General features: G+C 39.9%; 1 protein-coding gene across 4 annotated transcripts in view; it reads left to right on the top strand.

Moving 5' to 3' along the window:
- The window catches only part of DGKH (diacylglycerol kinase eta), a 261578-nt gene that overhangs the window by 223901 nt on the left and 10298 nt on the right, over positions 1-27379 (top strand). For 2 of the 4 annotated variants that reach the window (XM_037894669.2, XM_043533362.1), the window contains exons 22-30: positions 2152-2259; positions 6462-6575; positions 6862-6996; positions 8683-8849; positions 17537-17642; positions 19251-19343; positions 23672-23791; positions 23919-24027; positions 25499-25629. In XM_037894669.2, the coding sequence (XP_037750597.1) occupies positions 2152-2259; positions 6462-6575; positions 6862-6996; positions 8683-8849; positions 17537-17642; positions 19251-19343; positions 23672-23791; positions 23919-24027; positions 25499-25629 (1083 nt within the window). The remainder of the gene's footprint in view (positions 1-2151; positions 2260-6461; positions 6576-6861; positions 6997-8682; positions 8850-17536; positions 17643-19250; positions 19344-23671; positions 23792-23918; positions 24028-25498; positions 25630-27379) is intronic. The other 2 variants (XM_043533371.1, XM_043533377.1) reach the window with 1 other exon arrangement.

Here is a 27379-nt window from a genome sequence, read left to right as displayed (position 1 = left end):
GGAAATTGTTACGTAAGTTTTCTTCCAAAGTGTGATGGGGAAGGAAAGAACATGCATTGTCTTTTTCTTTGTGTTAAATATTTTATCTGGAAGTTCATTTTATTTATATGAAGATACCTGTTAACCTGAGGGCGTAATTTTAATTTATTATAACTCTTTCTCTTGAGTGCACTTTAGAAGGTTTAGTCTTATAGAAGAAAGTTTCCATTACCGAAGGATTTAGCAATTATCTAGAAATTGTGCTGTAGTTAGTGAGATGATGATAGGAAAGAACATTATGTATGCTCCAGGTGAATTTCTAATTTAAGAACCTGCAAATGTAACATTTCTTTTGAATAAGATATATTTTAGCATTCAAATCTGACCTTTTCATAATTATTTCTTAATATTTTTGGAAGTAAAAAAGTCAGTGGAAGCTTCATATTTAGTATTGTCTTACAAAATGATCTGTGTTATGTGCGGTAATAAAATACACAGCATTGAAGAGTGAAATAAAATTAGTCATTTTCAAAAGTTAGAACTAATCATATACTATAACTCACAAGTGGAAGTCAGATCTATTAATTTCATGCCATACTTTGGATACTGTCATATTTTAAGTTTTTATATTTTGAATTGCTGCTAAGGTGGAATAACATGAAAGCAGAGATCACAGGTGCTACTAAGCATATTTCTAATACGTTTTGAGCCACTTTTTCAGAAGTGGGTTCAATATGTTGTACTTCCAGAACTGTTCTCTCACCGACTCCAGGGTTACTTTTTAGCAGCAGCCAGAGTTGTTTAAGTATTTTAGTGATAGGGGATGTAGAAAGAGGGACTACTCCAGAGACTCTGTCCACATCTGGAATTTCATGAGTATCTTCTGACTGGCTGTTTTTCTGTAAATTGTCAGAAGTGGACGATGCAGAGTACAAGGGAAATGGTGAAAGAAGTCTTTTCATCTTGGCAAATGGGCATGAACAGTTCAGGGCACTGAGGCAAATACAGAAGTGAAGCCAAGCATATAAGCACTAATTGGACTTTTGGTTAACTCCACCTTTCTCATTGTGCTTGTTTGTTAAATCATTTCCCTCCATCTTTCATTGTTTGTCTGATTATATCCTAAGTATTTCAGAGTAGGAAACAGTCTTCTTGCATATTTAGCAAAGGATCTAGCACGCTTTGGATGCTAGATCTTAATAATAATAGTTTAGCAATACTATGAATACCTCTGCAGGGTGAGATTCTAATTATCCAGTGGGTGAATTATGCCTTTTTTGAAATAATGAGAGATGAAAGTGGCAGCATCCAATGAAATCTCACGTTTAAAGTGAAATCTCACAATAAGTACTTTTTCTCATTTTTCATAGCAATTTTTTTCTAGATTTTATCCCAGAGTTAACAAGTAGATATGCTGCAATGGCTTCTGTCATTATGTGGTTGACAAATGGAATGCTACAGTGTATTAGTTTATTTAAGAAAGTAGTATTCCTCTTTTTATATATTCTTACATAGCTTTTTACATTTTATTAACATTTTATACATTGTTTAAACATTAATTTAATAATTTTTCATTTTATATTTATGCTTATAATATTTTGTATGCTCATTTGACCTCTTTGCGCGGCAGTAGTATAGTTATTTTTCCAGTGATGAGATCTAAATTGCAACTAAAAGATGCTATCTGCTGTTGGTAGTATTTCTGGTTAGAAGAGAGTAGACATGCTGGACCATATGCACCAAGATCAGTCCTGCTAGCCCGGTATCCTGTCATTGGCAGCAGCCAGCCCCATATGCTTCAGGAGAAGATGCAAAAAACTTCCAAATTCCTAGTAGTTAGAGACTGACATATAAATGCAGGAAGTTACTGCTGGGAACTTGAGCAAATTTCTATGAAGGGACAGAGAGAGTTACCTTTTGATGCTGTTGCAGATATTTGTAGCTCAAATATTTTGTAGTGTAAGAAAAAAATCTTGATTAGTGTGTGAAGAATAGATTCATGTAGAGCTACTTCCCAGCCTAGGGAAAATAGACTCATATAGAGCTACTAATGCAATATTGACTTTAGCTTCCATTGCTGGCTCTGTTGAAATGCTTTGTGAATTAGAAATGGTTGATTACTTTATCAGGTCATTTGTTTTACATTCTCACATAGGTTTTTATGCATTACAGTGTGATGGACAATATATCCCCCTCCCCAGTCTTCAAGGCATAGCTGTGCTAAACATTCCAAGCTATGCTGGTGGGACTAATTTCTGGGGTGGAACCAAAGAGGATGATGTAAGTAACATTAAAGAAAAGTAACCCTTTGAAGCAAAATTTACAAAAAGCACTTTGTACTATTGTTGTTCTCATTTAATTGTAATAGTACTGGTATATAGTTTGGATAGCTAACAGGAAGCTATTGTTCTGTAAGGTGATTTCAGTTTAGAAATGTGTGTGCTCTTGCATTAAGTTTTTCCATTTTTACTGAAAATATGTCACTTTGATTTTCATTTATTTTTTCTTTCCTTTCCTTTCCCCTTAAAGTCACCAAAATTTCCAAATAGGGCTCAATACTCAAAGAATATATGGCTATAAAGATGGAATTTTTAGCCATGACTCGTTGTCAAACAATGATGAATTATAGCAATTCCTCTCCTCTTTTATGTACTAGTTTATGATCTGCTATAATCAAGGTTTCCCAGTGCACGCACTTTGTGTGCTATATCCAACAGAAAAGGAAGCTGGCCAGCTGCATCATTCCCACAGCTTATATCTTCATTTTGTTCCTATTCTTTAAAAAGCTGTAGGTGGATTGGTGAATCTTAAAACGGGGACTGAGAATAAATTAACTAAAGAGAGGATTAAAAATTGTAGAATCCTTTAATTACCTTTTTCTGTGTCTATATCTTGTATATATTATTGCCAGTAAGCTTATGGACTGATCCAAAATGGTCCTTTTTTTTCTTGACAGACCTTATACTGCACAGACACTTCACTACATACGCTACTGTTTCACTGCTTTGAGGGTATGCCAGATGGGATTCTTACTGTTGAAGTGTACTTTATGCACAAAAGATCTAGTATGATTGCTGTGGGATTAGCATAATTTTTAATTTCCTGATTTAGTGTGTGTGAAGTCTGAATCACAGCATTGCTTTGACCTGGTTTTGTACATTTAATTATCATGTAAAATTAGATTTATTAGTAAGATTGTGTTTTAACATAGACTATCCCTTACGTTTTCCCCGAAGTGCTTAACTTTCTTACTGTTCACAATCCCACACCCTTTTCCCCCGCCTTTCTTCATCAAAAACATTATTTCATATTCTTTGGAGTCTTTTTCCTATTCATACTACATGTCTTTTGAGCATGGCAGTCAGCTCAAGCTGCATTTCAGTGAAGATATCAAGCATTTTGGTGGCCTCCATATTCACATTTGCAGCATGGAAGTTTCCCTAACATCCATCTAGGTTACGTTCAGGAATTTCTGCTTTTATCCCCAGAGGGTCAAGAAAGAGAGGAAACTGTTCTAGCAATCATATTTGTATGCAACACACATGTATGTTTGGGAGCAATATTTTTGCTACTCATAATCAAACGTCAAAAAGGTGACGTATTTATTCTGTGGGAGGTTAGGTGCACAACTCACTGCTCTTCGTGCTGTCTCAGGTGACTGATCAACAGAGCAATACTAGTTGTAGTCTTTGAGAGGTTGCTGGTTCTGCTTATCTGGACAGAAGAAAGTCATCATCTTGACAGCAATGTCTATTCCTAAAATATTGCTCAGTGAGCCTGGCGGGGTTTGCCACAACACCCTTACTGAATTTTGTATATGCGGAGTTATCCCAGGGAGCTTGTTAGTTTGGAAAGAACAGGGAGATTAGAAATAGAACCCAGGGGGGAAAAGGGGATATCCTAATCTTTGAATTTGATTTCTTAGAAGACTGTTATTTCTTTTTTGTTGTTGGGAAAAAAGCATGCTACAGAAATTCTATGCAAGTAAATTATACATGCAGAAAAACCAGAATATAACAACACCCATCCCTGCACTAAAGATAAAACACAAGCTAAATGGGCTTTTGTAAGCAAGCAAGGGGAATGGAATTCATCCCAACTTGTGAGTAGGCTGTAATCCAGTTCCTGGGAAGATGGAAAAGTGGTATCCTGGAGTAATTTCAGATCCACTGGTTACAAGCAAAGTGCCTTCCAAATGCAGGGGCATGCCACCTATGTTACACTATGCAGGCATTGAATGCCTCAGAATTCAAATGTGGTCCAAAAAGTCAGGTCACACTGCATGGAGGATGCCATTTTGTGGAATGTCACTAAGAAGGCCTGGGGCATAGATCAGTGTTCATGTCACACTCCCCTTCAGTACCAGTACCAGGCCCAAGCTTGGGAACCTAATGATCCAACCAGCAGACCACATTCAGTGATGAGTCCTGGTCATGTGCCACCTGAGGCATGTTGTGCTTATGCTAAGAAGGAGACTAAAAAGGCCTGCAAGCACAGAATTGAATACCCAAGGCTTTAATGGGTATTTGCCATTATGTAAGTAAAGAAGGGAACATCTCTCTTTGCATGACTGAGTGAGTCAGTAATTATTAATGAGACATCATGCCTTGGTACATTTCTGGCAGATCATTAGATTAACTGCACTGTAGAGGTTTAACAAACTGTACTTCTGGCCCTATCAGCTTTTCATCAACAAAAAGAACGTGTGAAGTAAAGCAACATAAACAACCAATACAATGCCTACAAATGTCACAAGACGAGCCGGAAACACCTAGCAGCCTGTATCCTGGATTTGATAGCTGCTTTCAACTACCTGAAAGGGGGTTCCAAAGAGGATGGATCTAGACTGTTGTTAGTAGTAGCAGATGATAGAACGAGAAGTAGTGGTCTCAAGTTGCAGTGGGGGAGGTTTAGGTTGGATATTAGGAAAAACTTTTTCATTAGGAGGGTGGTGAAACACTGGAATGGGTTACCTAGGGAGGTGGTGGAATCTCCTTCCTTAGAGGTTTTCAAGGTCAGGCTTGACAAAGCCCTGGCTGGGATGATTTAGTTGGGGACTGGTCCTGCTTTGAGCAGGGGGTTGGACTAGATGACCTCCTGAGGTCCCTTCCAACCCTGATATTCTATGATTCTATGATCCAATTTGGAACTTTTGGACAAGTTCGCACTGATCTTCAGTTGGATAAGCAACGGACAATTTATCTAGTCACCACCTATCAATTTAAATTTAAAAGAGAAAAAACAGAAACAAGACAGACACATCCAGTTAAAGAGGAATCCAAAAAATTCACCAAATTAATAAGTGTTAAAAAACATAAACAAAGTCTCACATTAAATTACTCAGTATCTCTAAAGGATGTTTCGTCAGTTAATTCATCATATGTAGTATCTTAATTTTTCTTTTAAAAAGTGGTAGGCTGGTCTGAATCATAGAGCAGAAAAGTTAAACCATCATAGATAATTGTTCCATGCTTTGAAACAGCATAATCATTTCATCTCTGCTTTTTAAAGAATAATTTCAGGGATGAAAGAAATGCTTTCATTTTTTTCTTAAAGGCAAATAAGCTGAAGCTGGATATATCAAAAGTTACTTGAAATAGAAAAGGCAGGAGAAGCACCTGGCAAAGAATAATCTTTTTGTTCTATATTCGTGTAAGACATTTGCATGCTCTTGATGATGAGGGTCATATAATATCCTAGAGAGAGACTTTATTTTAGGGAACTGCCAAGCTAATTTACAAAATCTGCTTTCAGTGTTAGGTCCTGGTCCTGCAAACGCTTACTCATGTGCTTAACTTTTATGCTCTGTGATTAGTCCAATTGAAGTCAACGGACACGTACTTAAGTACATGCTGGATTAGGGCATTATTTTGATACACAAACAGAATGTTCAAGTAAAGTTTTCATTATTAAAACAGGTAAATTTTATGCTATAAAATGAGATTCTTCTTCAGCATTAAATGAAGTGGCATTGACACTTCATTTACTCGTATAGATTTTGAAGATGGTCTAAAGAGAATTCTGGACAAAGAAAGATAAACACTTTTGAGCTCTGTTAAAATAAATAAATGTCCTTCTTAATTACTCTTGGACTTCAGAAATATTGACCAGGTGAAGATTAGCATAGTAATGTTTGCCACATTAATCTTGAGTTGACTAACACTTCCCAGTATGTGCATTTAAACCTGCCACCAACCCTATATATGGATAATATACTGTGGCTTTCAACCCTATATATGGATAATATACTGTGGCCATTATAATCACCCTTGTTATGACAGTCCTTTGCTGTGTTCAAGTGACGGTATAATTTATATATACTTGAATCTAGAATTTTATTTTTCAAATACATCAGTTCTACTATTTAAATACCTAACGTGTGTTTGGAATTGCATCAGACACAAAAGGAGACAGAATCCCTGCACTGTGTAGATTGCAATAAGAGTTTAGAGTCTAATATTGATATTTTCTTTTCCTCTCAGATATTTGGAGCACCATCATTTGATGACAAAATCTTAGAAGTTGTTGCGGTATTTGGCAGCATGCAGATGGCAGTTTCAAGAGTCATCAAATTGCAGCACCACAGAATAGCTCAGGTATGTGTCTTGTTGGAAAGCAACCAAGATAGCTGGCATGCTGGGAGGCTGCAGAGAAAAGAGGTAGTCTAGACAACTACTGCATTATACATTAATAAAATGTTGACTTTGTTTTAATTGTAACGGGTAACAAGTCATCATAAATGATTAATGAAATACAACAGTGTTTTACCCTCAAGACAAACCTGGATAGAAGCCACAGCTCCTAACAACCAGTCTAATGCAGGTGGACTGTCAATTTCATTAATATATTACTCTGTGAAATAACGTGTTTACTCTCTTTCAGTGTCGGTCAGTAAAGATCACCATACTTGGAGATGAAGGGGTTCCAGTGCAAGTAGACGGAGAGGCATGGATCCAACCTCCAGGAGTTATTAAAATTGTGCATAAAAACAGAGCTCAGATGCTAACACGAGACAGAGTAAGTTACAGAAAGCATTTTATCTTTTGTATGGGATGCTTCATTAGTGCCATTATTATAACAACTTGGTTCAGTTATAAGAAGAGAAAATAGCTTATGAAATAATAAATAAAAGGTTGGTACAGATATGTTCTTGTACACAAATAGCTTAACTCCCATCTTTTTTTGATAAGATGAAATCCTCAAACTTCCAGGAGGAAACGTTCTGATTATCTGTCTTTGCCCGTAGTACTATGTATACTTTTGTATAAACATAAAAGAGAATTAGTGACTATAATGTACTTTCTCTTTCAGACACTAGCTTTGTACTTTATCATAAATTGGAAGTTTTAGTTGCAATTACATAGGTAATAAGGTATACAACGTGCCTCCTTCATGACTGCCACAGCAAGATTGCATGCCCTGCCAAATAGTAACAGAACCTATTTCAAACCAGTTCGCCTCTTGGAGGCATGTGCGCTATTCTAGCACTCTAGAATCAAGGGTATAAACCAGAGGTGGGCAAACTTTCTGGCCCAAGGGCCACATCTGCGTGGGGAAATTGTATGTAGGGCCCTGAATGTAGGACTGGGGAAGGGGTTTGAGGTGTAGGAGGCAGTGCGGGGTGCGGCAGGGGTCTCAGGCAGGGGTTGGGTGCAGGAGGGGGTGCGGAGTGCGGGAGGGGTCTCAGGCAGGGGGTTGGGGTGCAGGGTGCAGAAAGGGTTCAGGGTGCAGGCTCTGGCCCAGCACCGCTTACCTTGAGCGGCTCCGGGGTGGCAGAAGCGCGCAGCGGGGCTAAGGCAAGCTCCCTGCCTGCCCTGGCCCCACTCCATTCCCGGAAGTGGCCAGCATGTCCGGCAGTGGCTCCTGGGGGTGGGGTGGGGCATGCGGCTCTGCTGTGTGCTGCCCTCGCCTGTAGGTACCAACCCCGATGCTCCCATTGGCCACGGTTCCCCATTCCCGGCCAATGGGAGCTGCGGGGGGCGGTGCCTGCAGGCAAGGGCAGCACATGGAGACCTCCCGCCCTCCTCCCCACCCCCCACCCCCCAGGGGCCGCAGGGATGTGGTGTGGCCACTTCCGGGAGCCACGCAGGGCTAGGGCAGGCAGGGAGCCTGCCTTAGCCCCGCTGCGCCACTGGGCTAGCAATCCTGCAGGACAGATTGAAAGCCCTGATGGGCTGAATCCAGCCCGTGGGATGTAGTTTGCCCTCCCCTGATGTAAACACTCTCAACTTCCCCATAATTCCTCAGTCCATTGGCCTGAGTGGATGCTAAATTCAGTCCTCTCCCTGCATCATGGCTTGTGTTATGATAGCTATTTTGTTGTTTAAAGAAAGTTTGTTAGGGCTTTTTTTTTTTTTTTTTCCTTGTTTTCATGTTTGGACTCTGCATGACTGTTAGATTCCCACTGTGCTCAGCAGAAGGTTCAGAACATCTTGTCCTGACAAAGTATGCCTACAGTAATGTGTTCATGTAAATGTATCTCTAACTAACAGCATATTTTACAGAGGACAGGGGAGAGAGAGGTTACTCACAGAAGTAACTGTTGTTCTTTGAATTTAGTTTTAAAGACTAATTTTAAACACCATTTATAATGTGGAGTATTTGTAATATTTATGTAAAATGATGTACCAATCTGTGTGCCTAATAAGCTTAATTAAAAAACTGCAAGTACTGTCAGCTAATGTAGCATACCATTTTCATCAGGCTTTTGAAAATACCTTAAAGTCTTGGGAAGACAAACAGAAGTATGATTCCTGCAAACCTGTCCTCCGATCTCACTTGTACCCTCAACAGGCTGTTGAGTTGGCTACGGAAGAAGAAGTTGCACAGATCCAGCTGTGTTCACAAGCCGCAGAAGAACTTATTACCAGGTACAGTAGAACAAATGGGTTTAATGGAATAGTAGCATACTCCCCACGGTAAAATTATTTATAAAACTGAGGGTATTTCTGTATTCTGACTGAAGATTTATTATCACAGTATCAGTATTTTTAAAAGTCTATTTTATATACTATAGCACAGTGGTTCTCAAAGCCAGTCTGCCGCTTGTTCAGGGAAAGCCTCTGGTGGGCCAGGCCGCTTTGTTTACCTGCTGCGTCCGCAGGTTCGGCCTATCGCGCCTCCCACTGGTTGAAGTTCGCCGCTTCAGGCCAGTGGGGCCTGTGGGAAGTGGTGCGGGCCAAGGGATGTGCTGGCCGTCCTTCCCGCAGCCCCCATTGGCCTGGAGCGGCAAACCACAGCCAGTGGGAGCTGTGATCGGCTGAACCTGTGGACGCGGCCGGTAAACGAACCTGTGGACGCGGCCGGTAAACAAACCGGCCCGGCCCGTCAGGGGCTTTCCCTGAACAAGCGGCGGACCAGCTTTGAGAACCACTGCTATAGCAGATCAGCAAATATTGTTTTCTCCCATGAAAATTTTTGACTTTGTGTTGATAAATCAAACATTTTCTGCCAAAAACTGAATGTTTTCAGTGTTTCTCCAGAGAGTTTTTGATGAAAACTCAGCAGTTTTGCAAAAAGCAGACACGTTTCACAAAAATACTAGTTTAGTCGAAAATATAATTTTATGTCAAAAAACAATTTTGACCAAAAATTGTTAATTTGGGCCTGTTGCATACATAAAATAATACACACTTTGGTATTTTATTTTCTGATAATCAAAGTAGGTTTAGCCATATAACTTCTTCTTCAAATATCACTGTTTTAAACTCATAGCTGTACCATTTCTCAGAGATAGAAAGTACAATAAAATAGTGGTACTCATCTCTTTTCTTTATCTGGACTAGATGAGACCATAAGAACATAGCTTTAATATACAAACCCAATAGTTATCTAGTGGGTAACTGTGTTAAAATTAATGAGAGAGGGGTAACAAGTGATGGAAAAATTATAAATACACAGAATCTATTCATGTTATATTTGGCTCCATATTTATGATCAGCAAATGAAAATGATTATCTTTCTTATGCCTAACTATTAATAATAAATAGGGCTGTCAAGCGATTAAAAAAATTAATCGTGATTAATCGCGTGATAAAAAAAATTCATCGTGATTAATCGTGCTGTTAACAATAGAATACCATTTATTTTAAATATTTTTGGATGTTTACTACATTTTCAAATATAGTAATTTCAATTACAACACAGAATACAAGTTGTACAGTGCTCATTTTATATTTTTTTATTACAAATATTTGCACTGTAAAAAACAAAAGAAATAGTATTTTTCAATTCACCTCATACAAGTGCTGTAGTGCAATCTCTTCATCATGAAAGTTGAACTTACAAATGTAGAATTATGTAAAAAAAAAACTGCATTCAAAAATAAAACAATGTAGAACTTTAGAGCCTACAAGTCCACTCAGTCCTTCTTCTTGGTCAGCCAATCACTCAGACAAACAAGGTTGGTTAAAATTTGCAGGAGATAATGCTGCCTGCTTCTTGTTTACAATGTCACCTGAAAATGAGAACAGGCATTCACATGGCACTGTTGTAGCTGGCGTTGCAAGATATTTATGTACCAGATGTGCTAAAGATTCATATGTCCCTTCATGCTTCAATCACCATTCCAGAGGATATGCTTCCATGCTGATGACTAGTTCTGCTTGATAACGATCCAAAGCAGTATGGATTGATGCATGTTCATTTTCATCATCTGAGTCAGATGTCACCAGCCAGAAGGTTGATTTTCTTTTTTGGTGGTTTGAGTTCTGTAGTTTCCACATCATAGTGTTGCTCTTTTAAGACTTCTAAAAGCATGCACCTTGTCCCTCTCAGATTTTAGATGCACTTCAGATTCTTAAACCTTGGGTCGAGTGCTGTAGCTATTTTTCGAAATCTTACATCGGTACCTTTTTTGCATTTTGTCAAATCTGCTGTGAAAGTGTTCTTAAAACTAACATGTGCTGGGTCATCATCCGAGATTGCTATAAAATGAAATATATGCAGAATGCAGGTAAAACCGAGCAGGAGACATACAGTTCTCCCCTCAAGGAGTACAGTCACACATTTCATTGTTATTTTTTAACAAGCATCATCACATGGAAGCATGTCCTCTGGAATGGTGGCCGAAGCATGGAAGGGGCAAACAACATATCTGGCATGTAAATACCTTGCAACACCGGCTACAAAAGTGCCATGCAAATGCCTGTTCTCACTTTCAGGTGACATTGTAAATAAGAAGCAGGCAGCAGTAGCTCCCGTCAATGTAAACAAACTTGTTTGTCTTAGAGATTGGCAGAATAAGAAGTAGGACTGACAGGTTTCAGAGTAACAGCCGTGTTAGTCTGTATTCGCAAAAAGAAAAGGAGTACTTGTGGCACCTTAGAGACTAACCAGTTTATTTGAGCATAAGCTTTCGTGAGCTACAGCGTATTTTCCACAGTATGCATCCGATGAAGTGAGCTGTAGCTCACGAAAGCTCATGCTCAAATAAATTGGTTAGTCTCTAAGGTGCCACAAGTACTCCTTTTCTTTTTAAGTAGGATTGAGTGGACTTGTGGGCTCTAAAGTTTTACAGTGTTTTGTTTTTGAGTGCAGTTATGTAACCAAAAAAAAAATCTGCAATTGTAAGTTACACTTTCACGATAAAGAGACTGCACTTCCGCACTTGTATGAAGTGAATTGAAAATTACTATTTCTGTTGTTTATCCTTTTTTCAGTGCATATATTTGTATTAAAAAATATTAATATAAAGTGAGAACTGTGCACTTTGTATTGTGTGTTATAATTGAAATCAATATTGAAAATGTGAAAAACATCCAAAAATATTTAATAAATTTCAATTATTTAAAAATATTTAATAAATTTCAAAATTTCAATTGGTATTCTATTGTTATAAGTGCCATTAATCGCAATTAATTTTTTTAACCGTGATTACTTTTTTTAGTTAATCGCATGAGTTAACTGCGATTAATTGACAGCCCTAATAATAAGTGATACATTAAAGTTAAAAATATACTGTTGTTACTGGATTGAATTGGAGGTCACCAAAATGTTACATTTAAACCGAAAACACATCCTCACTGTGCATGTGAGAAATGTATAAAAATACACACATACAATGCATACGTGGAGGTGACATCCATGTGATAAACAGAACAATACATTAAACACATGCCAATAACCACCTCGTCTTAAAAAATCCTCGATTTAAAAGAAAATCCACAAGCCGCAGAAAAGTTTCTTCCTTCTCCCCTCAGATGTGGAATTTCCCCCCGAAATTATGCCTGTCCTAGGAAAGAATTCAATCCTGAGCCAGTAACAGCCTCTTAGTGTGATCTCTGAATCTATGAACAGTTCTTCTGTGCATAAAATACAAAGGGTTTTAATCTCTGATATCTTGCGACTCCTCATGTGTTCAATCCTGAACCTTAGACATGGGTGTTCAATCCTTAACATTTTTTCTCAGGCTTTTCCTCCATCCTTCCATCTGCCAAACTTTTATCTCTAATGACTCCTATTCCTTACCCCAACACAAAAAATTTTGTGTCCCCCAATCACCCAATTATTTGCATTAATGAAAATGCACAGCACAGTTTCTGCTTTTATAAACAGTTTTTTAACATAAGCGCAGTCTTAACTCTTAAACTACTGAACAATTAAATATTTGCAAGTCTAAGCAAGTCTAATTGTCCGATAGACCCTTCTTACCTTTTTGTGTACATATTCATTGTTATGAGAGTTCACATTCTGCTGCAAGTCCCAAGGGTCTCTTGACTGTTGATCAGTTGAAGTTTTGCCCTTTAGGGGCTTACGTGTGGCTAAGGGTATGTCTTCACTACCTGCCGGATCGGCGGCAGTGATCGATCCAGCAGGGATCGATTTATCCCGTCTAGTCTAGATGCGATAAATCGACCCCCGAGCACTCTCCCATCGACTCCTGTACTCTCCAGCGCCGTGAGAGGTGCAGGCAGAGTAGACTCACCGTGGTGGAGACACCACAGTAAGTCGATCTAAGTACGTCGACTTCAGCTACATTATTCACGTAGCTGAAGTTGCGTCATTTAGATAGATTCCCCCACCCCACCCCCAGTGTAGACCAGGGCTTAATCTGCTGAAATCTTTTCTTCACAAGAACAGTGAAGAATTTCTAGTGGTTTGTATCATTTCAGCAAGGCTTTGCTGTTCCTTTCTCCATTCCAAATCAGCATAAAGTTCCAAATCAGCTACAAGCTGGAATGATTTATTTCAGCTATTAATTTGAAAACTCCAAGCTGTATGAAACCAGTGTTGTATCCAGCGACATACTAAAGAAATCCACTTTGAATTTAAATTTTGGCTCATACACTTTCCCATCCTTCTATTCATAATCAAACACAAACTAATCCCTTTTTGCTTTCTTGTCTCAGGAATTCAAATGATGCATCCAATTCTTTTGCCTTCTCAGGGCTCGTCTACTTGGGGCCACTGAGGAAAATTAATCTGAATTAACCAAAGGTGTGAATTTAAAGTAAATTAGTTAAACTGTATTAAAACATGGTGTGGATGCTCTTATTCAAAATGAAAGTGGCCTTAATTTGGTTCAGTATAATTCACTTTGGAAGTGAATTAAGCTAAATTGAATTAAGGACACTTTAGTAAGAGCATCCACATGGATTTAATGTGGTTTAACTAATCCACATTAAAAGTTAATTAAGATTAACCTTCTGAGTGTCCCCAAGTAGACAAGCCCTCAGTGTCACGCTCCAAATCATTTCCTCTATGTGGCAGAGGAATTCCATCCATTGAATCATTCTGCATTAGCCAAAGTACACAAGAGCCACACTTTATTTAGAAGTGTGGTAATGTCAGTTTGGAGTTCAAATTCTGTTGGTTTCAATATTTTCCAAATCTTGAGTAATGCATCTAAAAAATTATTTTTGGCTGTTAGGGATATGCCTACACGGAACTGATTCTGCTCTCCCACTCACCCCAGAAACCGTTTCCCCCTAAAATGCAAAAAAAATTTAAGAAGGTGAAAATTCAGTTTTCACAGAAGTACCCCACTTTTTCAAAGAAAAGTATGTTTTTATTGAGTCACAAACATTTTTAAAAGCCACCAGCAAAGCTTATAAAACATTTTAATCCCCCAAATCACCACTCATCTTTTTCCAGGCAACTTGCAAAGCTCTTTTATTTTTACATGAGACACCCCTTGAAAAACAGCGAAAAGGCCCACTAAGAATTCTTTATGTTTTTTTTTAAAAAATAAAGGCCCTATGCTTTCAAAGAAGCAAATGTTTGTTTTTATAAAAGTATTTGTTTTGCGTGTACTGCAAGCAAAGCCACTCACTCATTTTTAAGTCAGTTTACTGAATGTTTCAGAGAAACACGGGACACAGATTGGAAGGGATCTCCTAGGTAATCGAGTCCAGTCCCTTGCTATCACAGCATGCCATCATACAATCTCATCCATAAATTTATCAAGCTCCATCTTAAAACTTCACTTCTTTGTTGGTTAGAAACCTTCTTCTAATTTCCAGCCTAAATTTATTCATGGCCCATTTGTTCTTGTGCCAATGTTCTCCCTTAGTTTAAATAGCTCTTCTTCCTCCCTGGTGTTTACCCTATTGATGTATTTATGAGGAGCAGTCATATCCCCCCTCAGCCTTCATTTTGCTAGACCAAACAAGCTATGCTCTTTTAGTCTCCTCTCTTAATTAGGCTTTCTATTCCCCTGATCAACCAAGTAGCTCTGTGCTGCTCCTGTTCCAGTTTCAATTTATCTTACTTGAGCATGGATGATCAGAATTTTACACTATATTCCAAATGAGGTCTTAGAAGTGCCTTATACGATAGCCTTAATAATTCCCTATCTCTACTAGAAATACCTCATCTGAATCATCCTAGATAGCATTTGCCTTTTTTATGACTACATCACTTTGCTGGCTCCTAGTCATGTCTGATTGACAAATACACCCAGGTCTTTCTTTCTTTCTTTCTCTTCTTTCATTTCCCACTGCTGAGCCACCAGCTTGTAGCAGAAATTCTTGTTGTTAGTCCATAAGTATATTACCTTGCACTTTGTATTATTTAATTTCATCCCATTTCTATTACTCCAGTCCTCTACATCACCCAGATTTTCCTGTATAATAATCTGATCCTCCTCTGCATTGATGATGCCTCTCGACTTTGTGTAATGAACAAATTTCATTAGCACACACCTACTTTCTCTGCCAGCGTCATTGAAGAAAATATTAAATAAGATTGGTCCCAAGAGCAATCCTTAAGGAATTCCACTAGTAACCTCTCTGCAGCCGATAGCTCTCCCTTCAGCATAACTTGTTGCCTTTCCCTGTTTAGCCAGTTCCTTACCCAGTTTCCAATTCCAGTATTAATCCCTGTCTTAACTAATAATAGTCCATTGTGTCAATTGCTTTACTGAAGTCCAGATAGATTAGATCTACTGCATTTCTCTTGTCTTTAAAAATCAGTTATCTTATCAGAGAAACATATTGGCTTAGATTAACATGATGTATCTTTGGCAAACTCATGTTGCATTTTATCCCATTTTCTGTTTCAGATGATATCTTTCAACAGAAAATAGTGTAAATACCTTTAGTCTTGCTACAAAGGCACCCTAAGTGATGACGCTGAATGAGAGATTTTATGTCTGAGATGATAGATGTGTTTAGGGAGGGGTATCTCTCGATATCCAATGGAGAGTCTCTGGTCTTTGCTTTAATTATGCCAGTCTTTGAAGTGCCGCACAGCCTTGATTCCAGCTTTGTTTCACTGGCTGTTTTCACTGCTTCAGCCTTGTCGTACCCCTCCTGCATTTTCACTGGCTTTCTGTGTTGTAGGAAGAACTCTTGCCTAGACAGGTGTAGAGAATATCTCTGAGTTCAGCACATGACTCCCCACAGACAGACCCCTGTGTTTCCGGTCCCTTCTTCATACTCCCCTCTGTTCCCCACAATGTGCACTGAGGACAGATGTCAGGCAATGTCCCTGCAGCTTCATCATTATTCCTTCCCTGGCACACAATGTGATGATGGTGGCCCCACCCTTCTCTCCATTTGCTGCTTGGAGAAGCAGTCTGAAGACCTGACATCTCGGTCTTAGAGCCACCATTTTGCTGCTGCTGATAGGAAGCACTAAATAACTTTATGAAAATATGTGGCATTTGTAGAGCACTGTTCACCTGTAAATCACCATATGCTTTACAAAGGTGAGCAGCATCCTCTCCATTTTACAGTTGGAAACTGAGGTACAGAAAAATAAGTGACTTGCACAAGGGCACACTCTGAGTCAAGTGATGGAGCTGGGAATAGAGTCCTTGTCCTCCTGACTTTGTCCGCCGCATCATGCTAAATCCTTTTAGAGCTGTGGTCCTGAATCAGACAGCCTCCAGCAACTTAAGGGCACCTTCATGCTAAAATATTCCAGCACCCTCTCAAAATACTAACACAGATCAGCTTTTTGGTGGTCTTATATTTTAAATAAAAAATGTTTTATCACACATATGCAGACACACACACCGTTTTCAGACCTTCATAATTTTAGAACAGAGATTGTCTTCAAACTTGGATTGCTTTTCCTGGCTCAGCAATGTCTAGGATAGCACCACATTTGATGTTTCTAACTAGCGCCATCTGAGTTGTGTGAGCGCAAAATTTCAGTTGCAACAGGTGTGTGTGGAATTTTTACCCTCCCCCCTGTCAACCCATCAATCTCAACCTGAAAAATCGCCGAACCAGTCTTGTATATGTTTTTTTAAAACGCTCACCTTTGGGCAGAGACAAACATAGATATTTTCAGTTTAAAAAATGTTTTTGAGTCCATTATGAACAAGTGAAAATACCAGTTTACAGTGGACTGTATTATGGTGCTCACTGTCACAAATGCTATAATATAGAAATCATTTCATGCACCAGACACTGCACCAGAGCAACTGTTTAACTGAACAAGTTTAGGACAGGAATTATAGAACAGCATATTCAGTTTAAATTGCAGGGATGATTCATGTAGGCAGAAAGGGGGAATTTATGTAGGCATAATGAAATATAATTATCCAAAATGAAATGTAGCCAGGTCACAGGTTAATACCTTTACTGTTGTAAAAAATTGTACTTAGATTGTAAGTTGCACTGGAATTTTAATGATCACAAGTGGTCAAATTCAGCTTTATGTTGCATGTATTATTATGCATCACTAACAGGGTATACAGACTGTCACATGACATCACCATAATAATTCTCTTCAGAATGTGTTTCCTGTATGAATTATGTGAATGAATATTCCTGGTTTAATCAGTATAATCTATATATACCCATTGCTGGTCGGATGACATGCCAGTTAAGACAATAAACGTTCCTCAAGCCCTCATATCAGAGCAGATCTTCTGTACTAAGAATGTCATTTAGACAAGAGAGAAAAGTTCTTTGTTGTCTAAGGTGATACTTATATTTAAGCTTTAGATACATAGCAATATGCTTAGTACAGCTAGTACAGCTTGTGTAAATGTTCTGTGAAATATTTCTTTTCCATCTGCCAATGTTTTTTAATTTCAATCACATTTTAACTGGATGTAAAAGAAAGTGGCAAAGTACCTTTCCTGTTTTTCATATTTTTGTAGAATCTGTGAAGCCGCAAAAATACACAACCTGTTGGAACAGGAGCTGGCTCATGCTGTCAATGCGTGTTCACATGCATTAAATAAAGCCAATCCAAGGTTTCCTGAGGTAAAGGAACAACAGAGCCTTATTTAATTATAAATCAACTGTAGCCCCTGTGTGCAGAAGTGTTTCTGGAGTCACCGGAGTAGTCCCGTAGTCCCAGTCACCATTTTCCAATGGCTAATATGTTAACTGCTGAGGTTATTGATATGCAAGGCTCCTGATCCTGCAAACGTGCTTAACTTTAAGAGTGTGACATAGGCACAACCACCCAATGGGATGGGGAGAAAACCAACAATGCCTTTTCTCCTGCCCCTGCAGCAGCAGCCTCAGTGCCCCCTTTTTACGCTTGTAGGGCCACTTAATAGCTGATGGGCTCTGCTGAGACTCTACTGCAGTGAGTCTGAAAGGCCGAGGCAGCACCAGCAGGGGCAACCAGAGGGAAGAGGAAGGGGGAGAAAGACTCCCTTCCCCACAGACCTGGAGCACGTTGGAAGAGGTAGAGCAGGGGTCGGCAACCTGCAGCACGCAAGCTGATTTTAGTGGCCAGTGGACGGAACCCCAGACTGGCAGCGGGCTGAGCGGCTCAGTGGGCTGCCAATCTGGGGTTCTGTCGGGGGGGGCCCCTGTAAATGTAAAATTTATTACTGGAACGCGGAACCTTAAATTAATAAGACTTGGCACGCCGCTTCTCAAAGGTTGCTGACCCCCTGAGGTAGAGGGTACTTGACAGCTCCCACTGGGGAGGAGGAAGGTACTGCTGGGTAGAAAAACATTCCCTTTTGTGGCGACTGGACCTAAGTGGGAGTGGGACATTACGTATATTGGAAATAGGGGTGTGTGTGAACGGGGCAAAGGAAGATACAGGGGCAAGGCAGAGCATCGCATTAAGGGCATGACTCAGAGTGTTGGGAGATGGACAAAGAACTACACCCAGGTACAGTCACGCGGGCACACTCACACAGATGCACACACACACCTTAATGGAGGACATGGTGCTAATGGGAGAATTTCAGCAGGAGCAGAACTGAGCTCCTTATCTCCTAGCCCAACCCCCACAATTTGAGCTTTTGCAAGATCTGGGCACTAACCTGATTTCACGGTCTAATTTTGTCTAACCTAACCTAATCTACTTAAGCCCTCATCACCATAGTAACTATGCAGGCTAACCACTGCTTGTTAAAGTGTGGCAGCTTGCCTCGCTCAAGGGTGATGTGAACAACCCTCATTAACAATCCTTGTTAATAAAAGGCCCAGAGTTTCTCTAGTGGCCCTTAACCAGTCATAAAGAACATGCAGCTGGTCACTTGGTGCTCTAGTACATCTGAGACCTCAGTAAACCGAGTCAGGTGAAAACCATCCAGCAAAGATACAGTACATTTCCCCCCGCCATTCCGTTCTGGATGCTTACATAAACTAATACAGTCTGTTCTGCCCCTAAATAAACAGGTGAAAGTCCCACAAGCTTCAGTGGCAGTTATACAGATGCATCTGAGATCAGATTTTGTACATTGCTCTATATCTTATTCCCTTTGGTCTGGTAGAATAAACTTGTCAAGCAGAGCTGAATCAAGCTGGTTCCTTTCGGAAAAACTGCCTAAGGTTGGGATTGTAAACTCAATGTACTTGTGCTCACAGTTTAACTTATTTGACTGTTCTGCTTCTATTCCCCAGAGTCTTACTAGAAATACTGCCATTGAAATAGCTGTCAATGTGAAGGCACTACATAATGAAACTGAATCTCTACTAGTAGGAAGGGTTCCTTTGGTAAGAAGATAATATAAATGTTTAATTTGTTTACTCATAAACATCTTGTGTAACTTGTCACTGTGTATGTCATGCTTCTCTAAAGGAGCACCATAGGGTTATAGTGCAATGAAATACTATACCTCAGAACCTATAAAAGGCTGGACCAGAGGATTTTATACTACACCTATTATCTGAGTTGAAATGGGTTATGAATTGTTCTCCTAGTTCTCCATTCACCTGCAGCATGGCAGGCATTAGTTTCTCTTCCTAAACCCTTGTTAATTGGTGATGTCCAGTAGAGTTTTGTTGGCATTGAAAGTCATTGTATCTCTTCCCTTGGTTGCTTGTGTGTGGATCTAAAAGTAGTAAAGTTCTTCAATAATAACACATTGTGCTCTGGATATACAGTTAGAAATTGGTACATTTGATAGGGTTCCTCATGCTTTTCTACCAGTTGATACACTAAGTAGGAATGGTTGTGTCTGTTCCATGCCTTTAGTCTTCAGATTCAGGAGAAAATTTATTAATATTTTATTAATTACCCTAAGTGTGTGATAATTACAAATGGATATTGATTGGAATATTTTCCTGTAGAGGGACTTTAGTCTGAAAGGCTTGATATTAAGATAAAGACCCTTTCACATCCTAAATAAATGGTACAAATCCACTCTATTTCCATAGTGACTAAAAGTCATTGCCATCTGAAGACTCTGTCAGCAGTTCACTTCTAGAAGTATTAACATGTTAGGCACATGCTCTGTTTTATTTAACTTTAGGAAGGGAACAAAACTCTTTAGATAAATTTATCAAATATAGGGGAAGAAATCTGCTGAGATTTCAAATTCCTATATGTTAATGTGAAGGCAAGAATGCAATATTTGGATTTTAAAATGTTTGGGGTAAGGAATTTCGTCGAACAGTCTTCAGATGATGATTGGGATGCTATACTAAAAGTGGTGTAATGTATCAAGGGATGATAGGACCTGATTAAATTATGAAATCATACACACTGACACCTCTCATTTTTCAGCCAATAGAGGGAGTAACCTTACTCTTAGAGTATCTGTGCCAAACCATTTTTTTTTAAACAAGGCTGTTATCTGATATCAATATATCTTCTGTGTCAGTCCGCATGTTGACTTTAGAGATACCCAGAACTCTCATTTGTGAATCAGCAGTATAACTTAGTCTTGGACAGTCTTGTTGGCTTGTACTTCCGTCAGTGCTGAAACAACATGTAGGTTGGGCTGACCCATGGAGATGATGGATACAGCTGAAACGTTTGGTGTTACTTAAACTGCCAGTCCCGCACCATACTCCAGTTTAACCGTCTCCCCTGACAAAGAAGCAGATCTCTTAATTTGCTCCTTCCTTATTTTTACCTCTTTTTATCCCTCCATTCCTTCCACACTCCCCTTTTCTGCGCCCAGTGCTCCTGACAGCCATGCAGTTGATGCCGTCATTGCCTGTACTGCCTGTTGATCTTTTTTGGGGAGGGGAGGAGGCAGCTGGGGTTGTCTCCACCAGTGTTGCGCCTTCCATCTCAAACTTCTCATCTCTCTACTAAGAAGATCTAATTGACAAGTCCGACTCTAATTCGCTGGGCTAATCTTTCCATTAGAAACAGTGAGGTTCTAAGACTTCATGGTCTGTTTGACATGCAGAGAAGAGATCTTGCACTAAATTGGTCAATTCTCTTATCTCTGCTGGAGTTTCAACATTGATTTCAGTGGGAGCAGGATCAAGCCCTTAGTGCACTTTCTCACCATAAGTTCAGAATTAATTGATTTTCCACTGCCAAAATGTAATTCTCTGAGACTCTTTGTGAGACCGTAGATAGGTGCCATCTGAGGAAACACATACCATTTGGACTGGTCCACTTCTTTCATCTTCCCCTGAGAAGAATAAATCAAAAACAGAATAATCCAGAAAATGAAAACATTCTAGAGTGATGTGTTCCTCAGTGGAAAGAGAGAGGCTTCGTTGTTATCTATGCCCAGACTCCAAGCCTCTCCCAAACACCACTGTGCAGCTCAGAGAACCTCAAGCAGCCTGGAGGGGGGGAATTAAGGCTGCTGTGACTCTTGTATGTTCTCCATAAATCTTAGAAACTTCTTTAAAATATTCCCTTTAAAAAATCCCATAACAAGGGAAAACTAAGATTTCCAATCCCATTACACTACAGTAACATCTTACAAGAGAAGATCTCTCACTAGAAAAAAATGTTAACATACACAAACTCTAATGGCAGGAAGGAAGAAAGTATTTTACTATACCTATAGTTAAATTCTACCTTCCAAGATATCTCCAAAAAAAAAAAAAATTTCTCCAGAACTAGAGATCAAAGGCCCTTTCAACAACTGTGTAAATCTTTGCTATCCAGCAGGTCCAACCCCTACAGATAAAGTCTGCAAGAGCACCACTCTGGACTATCTTGGCCACAGACAAATGGACTCTTGAAATCAAATCCAGGATACCATGTATTCTGTAACTCTGCAGAACTTGACACAGAATCCAACCTTTCGATGCAGAACTGTGTCCTCGAATCTATGCTTTCATTTCAATAGAAAATATAATGAACTTCAAGTCCTCTTAATTATGAAAATTAAATTTGAAATTTTGAAAATGTAATGGCAGTTTAAACTGATGCCATGTGTCTGCTTGAGTCTGCTCCCAACCCTAAACTGTATCTCTGAGAAGTGTGAATGGTCCCATCGATCTCAGTGGGGGTGTTTACTTTGAAACCTCATGATGGCAAATTAAAATTTCAACATGATGGCTCTTTTTAGCAGAAATATCCAGCTATTGTGCTTATCCCATATCACAAATGACCACCAACCCCTTTCCTGGTGCCAAAAGTCTCAGCTGATATTTCCAGCTTCCTCCATTACAACTTCTATGCAGTGCTACATTTCCGTACAAAACTCTATGGCATACTGAAGACTGAAAATGTGGAAGGAGTATAAAATAAATTATTAGTGGATATTACATTCATTTTCAAAGGGGAGCAATTGTACTGATTTTGGTGGTCATTTTCAAAATAACCTGAATGTGGAATTCGGTATGGATTTTTTTGGTTTCAGCAAAACAAAGATGCCTTCTTGCACACCTCTTTTTTCCTTATTTGCAAAAGGGGATAACGATTCTTATCTTCCTTTTTTTTTAGAGCAATTGATTAAGTGGTCTGTCAAAGGGCTAGTTACTATTTCTGACCCCAGCATACCTACTTTTCCCCCTGCTCATTCCAGAGAGACAGTGAGTCACTGTGCGAGCTGGGATTAGAATTTGGGAATTCCTAGCTCAGAGGTCAGCAACCTGTGGCATGCGTGCCAAAGGCGGCACGTGAACCGATTTTTACTGGCACTTTGCTGCCAGCCAGGGTCCCAGCCATTGGCCCCCGCTCAGCCCGCTGCCGGCCTGGGGTTCTGTTCCCCTTGCTGCTAGTCTGGGGATCCAGCCACCCGGACCCCTCCCAGCCGGGGTCCTGGCTGCTGGCCCCGCTCAGCCCGCTGCCAGTCTGGGGTTCCCTCGGGGGTCCCTGTAAATGTAAATTTTATTACTGGCACGCGAAACCTTGAATTAATGAAGACTTGGCACATCAATTCTCAAAGGTTGCTGACCCCTGTCCTAGTTGCTAATTCTTTGCTTAGTCTGTTAAAGGGACTTTGAAATCTTGGAAAGGCTTTCATGGAAGAATCCTGGTTACTCCACCCATTCCATTTCTACCTCCTAACCAGAGAAGAGCTGTGCATCACATGAAAAAATTTGAGGAATGGCAACCTTGGGCTTCCTGACACTATAAGTTACACTTGTTTTCTCTGATGCTGTTTTTTATCTAAGTTTTCTCCAGGCCACTGGCCTTTTTAAAATTCTTACCTCCATTGTTACATGACATCATAGTCCAGCAATAAGAGCATACAACTATGAGCTTATAGCAGAATTGGGAAAAGCAAAAAATATTAATATTTCTACATTTGGCACTGTGCTGATTACCAGTTGTGCTTCTGGATTGATGGAGGTAGAAGGCCACAAGACTAGGGAATTTCTTTCTGTACGTTTGGATTCTCTGGGTTTGTACATCCATTAGTTTGGGAGACTCTCCCTTGTGCTTTAAATCTCCATTTATATTTCTGGAGTGCGATGAGTGATGGCAGAAATGGATAGGTGGGCACACACCAAAGTTTTAGCTGTTTGTCATTCTTGTAGTTAGGACCAACCCAAATGCAGTCTCCAGAATGGTGAAATGCATGCGCAGGGAAATTAAATGGGGTAAGAAATCCCCCATTTGTTTACTTTCAGTATAAGGCAGCCATTTAACATTCCTTTTCTGGTTTGTTCATAAATAGCAATTGGATCCTCCCCATGAAGAGCTGCTGTCTGATGCACTACACAGTGTGGAGATTGAATTGAGAAAACTTGCTGAGATTCCATGGCTTTATTATGTTTTCCAGCCAAATGATGATGAGGTAAGTCAGGTGATTACTTCTAAGTGAACATAATTTTACTTCACTAGACAAGAGTACATTAGAATTCTCCATCATCATGTGAGGCATTTTTAAAGTTTAGTGGTTGTTTTCCTCTTTTTCCATGCAGGATCCCCCTCTGGATTATTCTAAGAGAAACAACAGAAGTACAGTATTTCGCATAGTGCCAAAATTTAAAAAGGAAAAAGTCCAAAAGCATAAGAGCAGCCCTCAGCCTGGTATGTGTTTTGACATTGCAAGAAAGATCATAACTTTTGGAAGAAAACATGATTTCGTATCTTTCATAACAGCTAAAATAATGTGCAACACCTAGAGGATAAAATCCTAGCTCCATTGAAGTCAGGAGGAGTTTTGCTGATTGATGACTTCAAAGGGAGGAGGATTTCATGCAGTACATTTAGCAGGTGTGTGTCAATAGGATCCCCAAACAACTAGGTGAATAGAAGAAGTAGTTTAAAAAAATACTTCAGTAGCTATTGTTTTGCCATCTACTTTTGGGATAGGTTAGGTCCCATGTGTCTGTTTGGGTGGTTTTGTTTAACTAGCTCCATGCCAATACAAGTCATACATAAACCAGTTCTGTTTCTGTATAAAGCACTGATTCCGGTTTTTCAGGGTAGTCTGAGAGGCTGGACAATGGCTTTCATTAACACTTGTTTAATTGAACCAGTTGTCCCTTAAAGTCCCAAATAAGTTTTCACTGCAGTTAATTTTGTACATCAAACAAAATCCTGCTCTCTTAATTAGTTAGTAGAAGTTGAACAAACTCCACTCTCCTCTCTCCCCACTGTTTTCTGTGAACATACTGCCTTGATATTATGCCCTGAAAATAACTGGTGTCACAATAGACCTAAAACTGCTCCCACGCCTTGGTCTTTCATAGCAGGTAGTGTGCTACACTGCCCTCAAATGCAAAACAAGCTCTCTACAGTTGTTAATCTGAATTTAGCTTTTCAGTTCTCTAATATGTTAAAATATAAAACATATTAGAGTACTTCAGTCTGAAGCTAATCAGCATTGAATGAAAGATAAACAAAGGTGCAAAAGAATAATAGTAACATAAACCTACTTTCTTTGAATAAACTTGGCCTATTAAGACTAATGTGGGCAACTAACCTTAGAGAACAATGTTGACAGAGAGCTTTTTAATGGCCTATGTAACCAGTATGGTTAATAGAATATTTGTTGCATTAATTAAGAACACTAGAAAAACTTCTAAAGTTGGGCTTGCATGCTGCGATCTCTATAGGAGTACAGTATATATGTTGATTTTACATTTTAGTTAGTATTTGAAGTGTGTGTTATTTCTGGCTGCACTGAACCAATAAAGTGTCATTAGTATACAGTGGAACAAACTTGGACCTTGCACCACTGATCCTAAGATGATTAAAAGTGAATTTGTTGAAGTATATGAGGTTTGATGGCTTTATTGAGGAAACTGGAGTAAAGCTGAAAGCTCGGCTGCAAAGCAAAGAACCCCATCTTTGTTTAGATACCTTCTCATATTTATTGCTAACCTCTAACCTGCATGTAAAAAGAAACTCAGTTTTTGTGGAAATGACGCCTTTAACCTTTCCCTTTGCTAGCACGGCAGTTCTACTCTGTTTTCCACACTCTTTGGCCTGACCTTTGCTTGTAATGCATTTGAGCATGTAGAAATTAAGGGGGTTTTGCTCTTAACTTTGGTAGTTCAAAAATGGGGCACAGATGAAGTTGCTGCTTGGCTGGATCTGCTCAGTTTGGGAGAGTACAAAGAAATCTTCATCAGCCATGACATCCGAGGCTCTGAGCTTTTACACCTGGAAAGGCGAGATCTTAAGGTATTTCCTTTGTGCTACTTTTCTGCTCTTCAGAATTTTCTTTGACAAAAACAAAACAAAACCTTTCTACTGTCCTTGCTTCTGTTATGTGCTTGTAGCTTGGCTTATACTGTGCAAATATGCAGTAAATTACTAAACGCTGTCCTGTGGCCTGAATTTCTTACATGTTGTCCTGTATTTTCAAGCCATGGATATTAGCAATATTGGAGATTATCTTTTCTCATGCTTCATATAGAATTATAGTATGTTTCATCAGGCTCAGTGAAAGCACTCCCATTGTCTTAGCTACATCAATATATTACAGGGTTAACTTTAAAAAAACTCGGTTTTAACTAGATTTAGTAAAGAGGATCAGTGTGGAAGGTGGATTGTTCATAATCAATTTATTAGGCTAGTGATAATTATTTTAAATGTATCTAGTGCAAGGTCAGCAGGTAAAAGTTCATTTAAAATTATGAATACATTACTTCGGTAGTCAGTGTGTGGAAGATGAACAATTTGATGATAGTCTTCAGCATTGGCCATTTGCAGGCTTATGAGTTTGTCTGTCAGGTGTCCAAATATATCCTTCAGAACAGCTTTTTGTTTTGTTTTTGGTCAGTTTTTAATTTTGTGAAAAAAATCAAGCCTTCTATCTTTCTGAGATCACTTATTTAAAAAATGAAAAATCATTCCTCCCTGTTCAGTTCAAATAAATAAGAACCATGTTTTGGGAGAAGAAATGTTAGTGCAGGGATGGGCAAACTACGGCCCGCGGGCCAGATCCGGCCCCTCAGGGCTTTGGATCCGGCCCACAGGATTGCCCCCGTGGTGCTGCAGGCCCCGCGCCGCTCTCAGAAGCGGCCAGCACCAGATCCCTGTGGGGGTGGGGCAGAGGGCTCTGTGCATTGCCCTTGCCTTCAGGCACTGCCCCACCCCAGCTCCCATTGGCGGGAACGGGGAACCGCGGCCAATGGGAGCTTCGGGGGAGGCACCTGGAGGCGTGGCAAGGGCAGCACGCAGAGCCCTATGCCCCCCGCTTCCTCAGGGGCTGAACAGGGACGTGGTGCCGGCCGCTTCCCGGAGAGGCATGGCGTGGGACCAGGGCAGGCAGGCAGGGAGCCTACCCTGGCCCCGGTGTGCGCTGGTGCCACCCCTGAACCTGAACCCCTCCTGCACCCCGCCCCCCAACTCCCTGCCTGCATCTTGCACCCTAACTCCCTGCCCTGAGCCCTCTGCCGCACCTCGCACCCCTCCTGAACCCCAACCCCCTGCTGCAGTCGGCACCCCTCCTCTGCCCCACTCCATTGCCCATAGTCCGTTCCTGCACACCGCACCCCCTCCTGCACCCCAACCCTCTGCCCCAGCCCTGTATACAATTTCCCCACCCAGATGTGACCCTCGGCCCAAAAAGTTTTCCCACCCCTGTGTTAGTGTGTTGAAAAACATTAGCCTGGCAGATGATAGTTACTTTGCTCTTTGAAATGGTGTTGTTTGAGATTGCTGGTCTTTTTCTGGATCTACTTAAGTGTGTCCATTATATGTAATAGAGACAGTATCTTTGGCGATTCATTAAATTACTTTTTCCTGAAACAGAAATCATGACCTTTTGATAATGTGTTTGAGAAATCTGCATGCAACAAATTGCAACTTCTCATACTGCATAAAACAAGAGGTTTCAATTTATACAGTATCCTAACATTTACATCTAAAACACAAGTCATTGTGTCCAGCCACATCTGAATACTGCTGCATGTCTAGGCTATTTTTC

Source organism: Chelonia mydas, chromosome 1, assembly GCF_015237465.2.
Source record: "Chelonia mydas isolate rCheMyd1 chromosome 1, rCheMyd1.pri.v2, whole genome shotgun sequence".
Classification (NCBI taxonomy): Eukaryota; Metazoa; Chordata; order Testudines; family Cheloniidae; genus Chelonia; species Chelonia mydas.
Note: the sequence above shows the minus strand (reverse complement) of the source record. Positions and strands in the feature narration are given on the sequence as shown.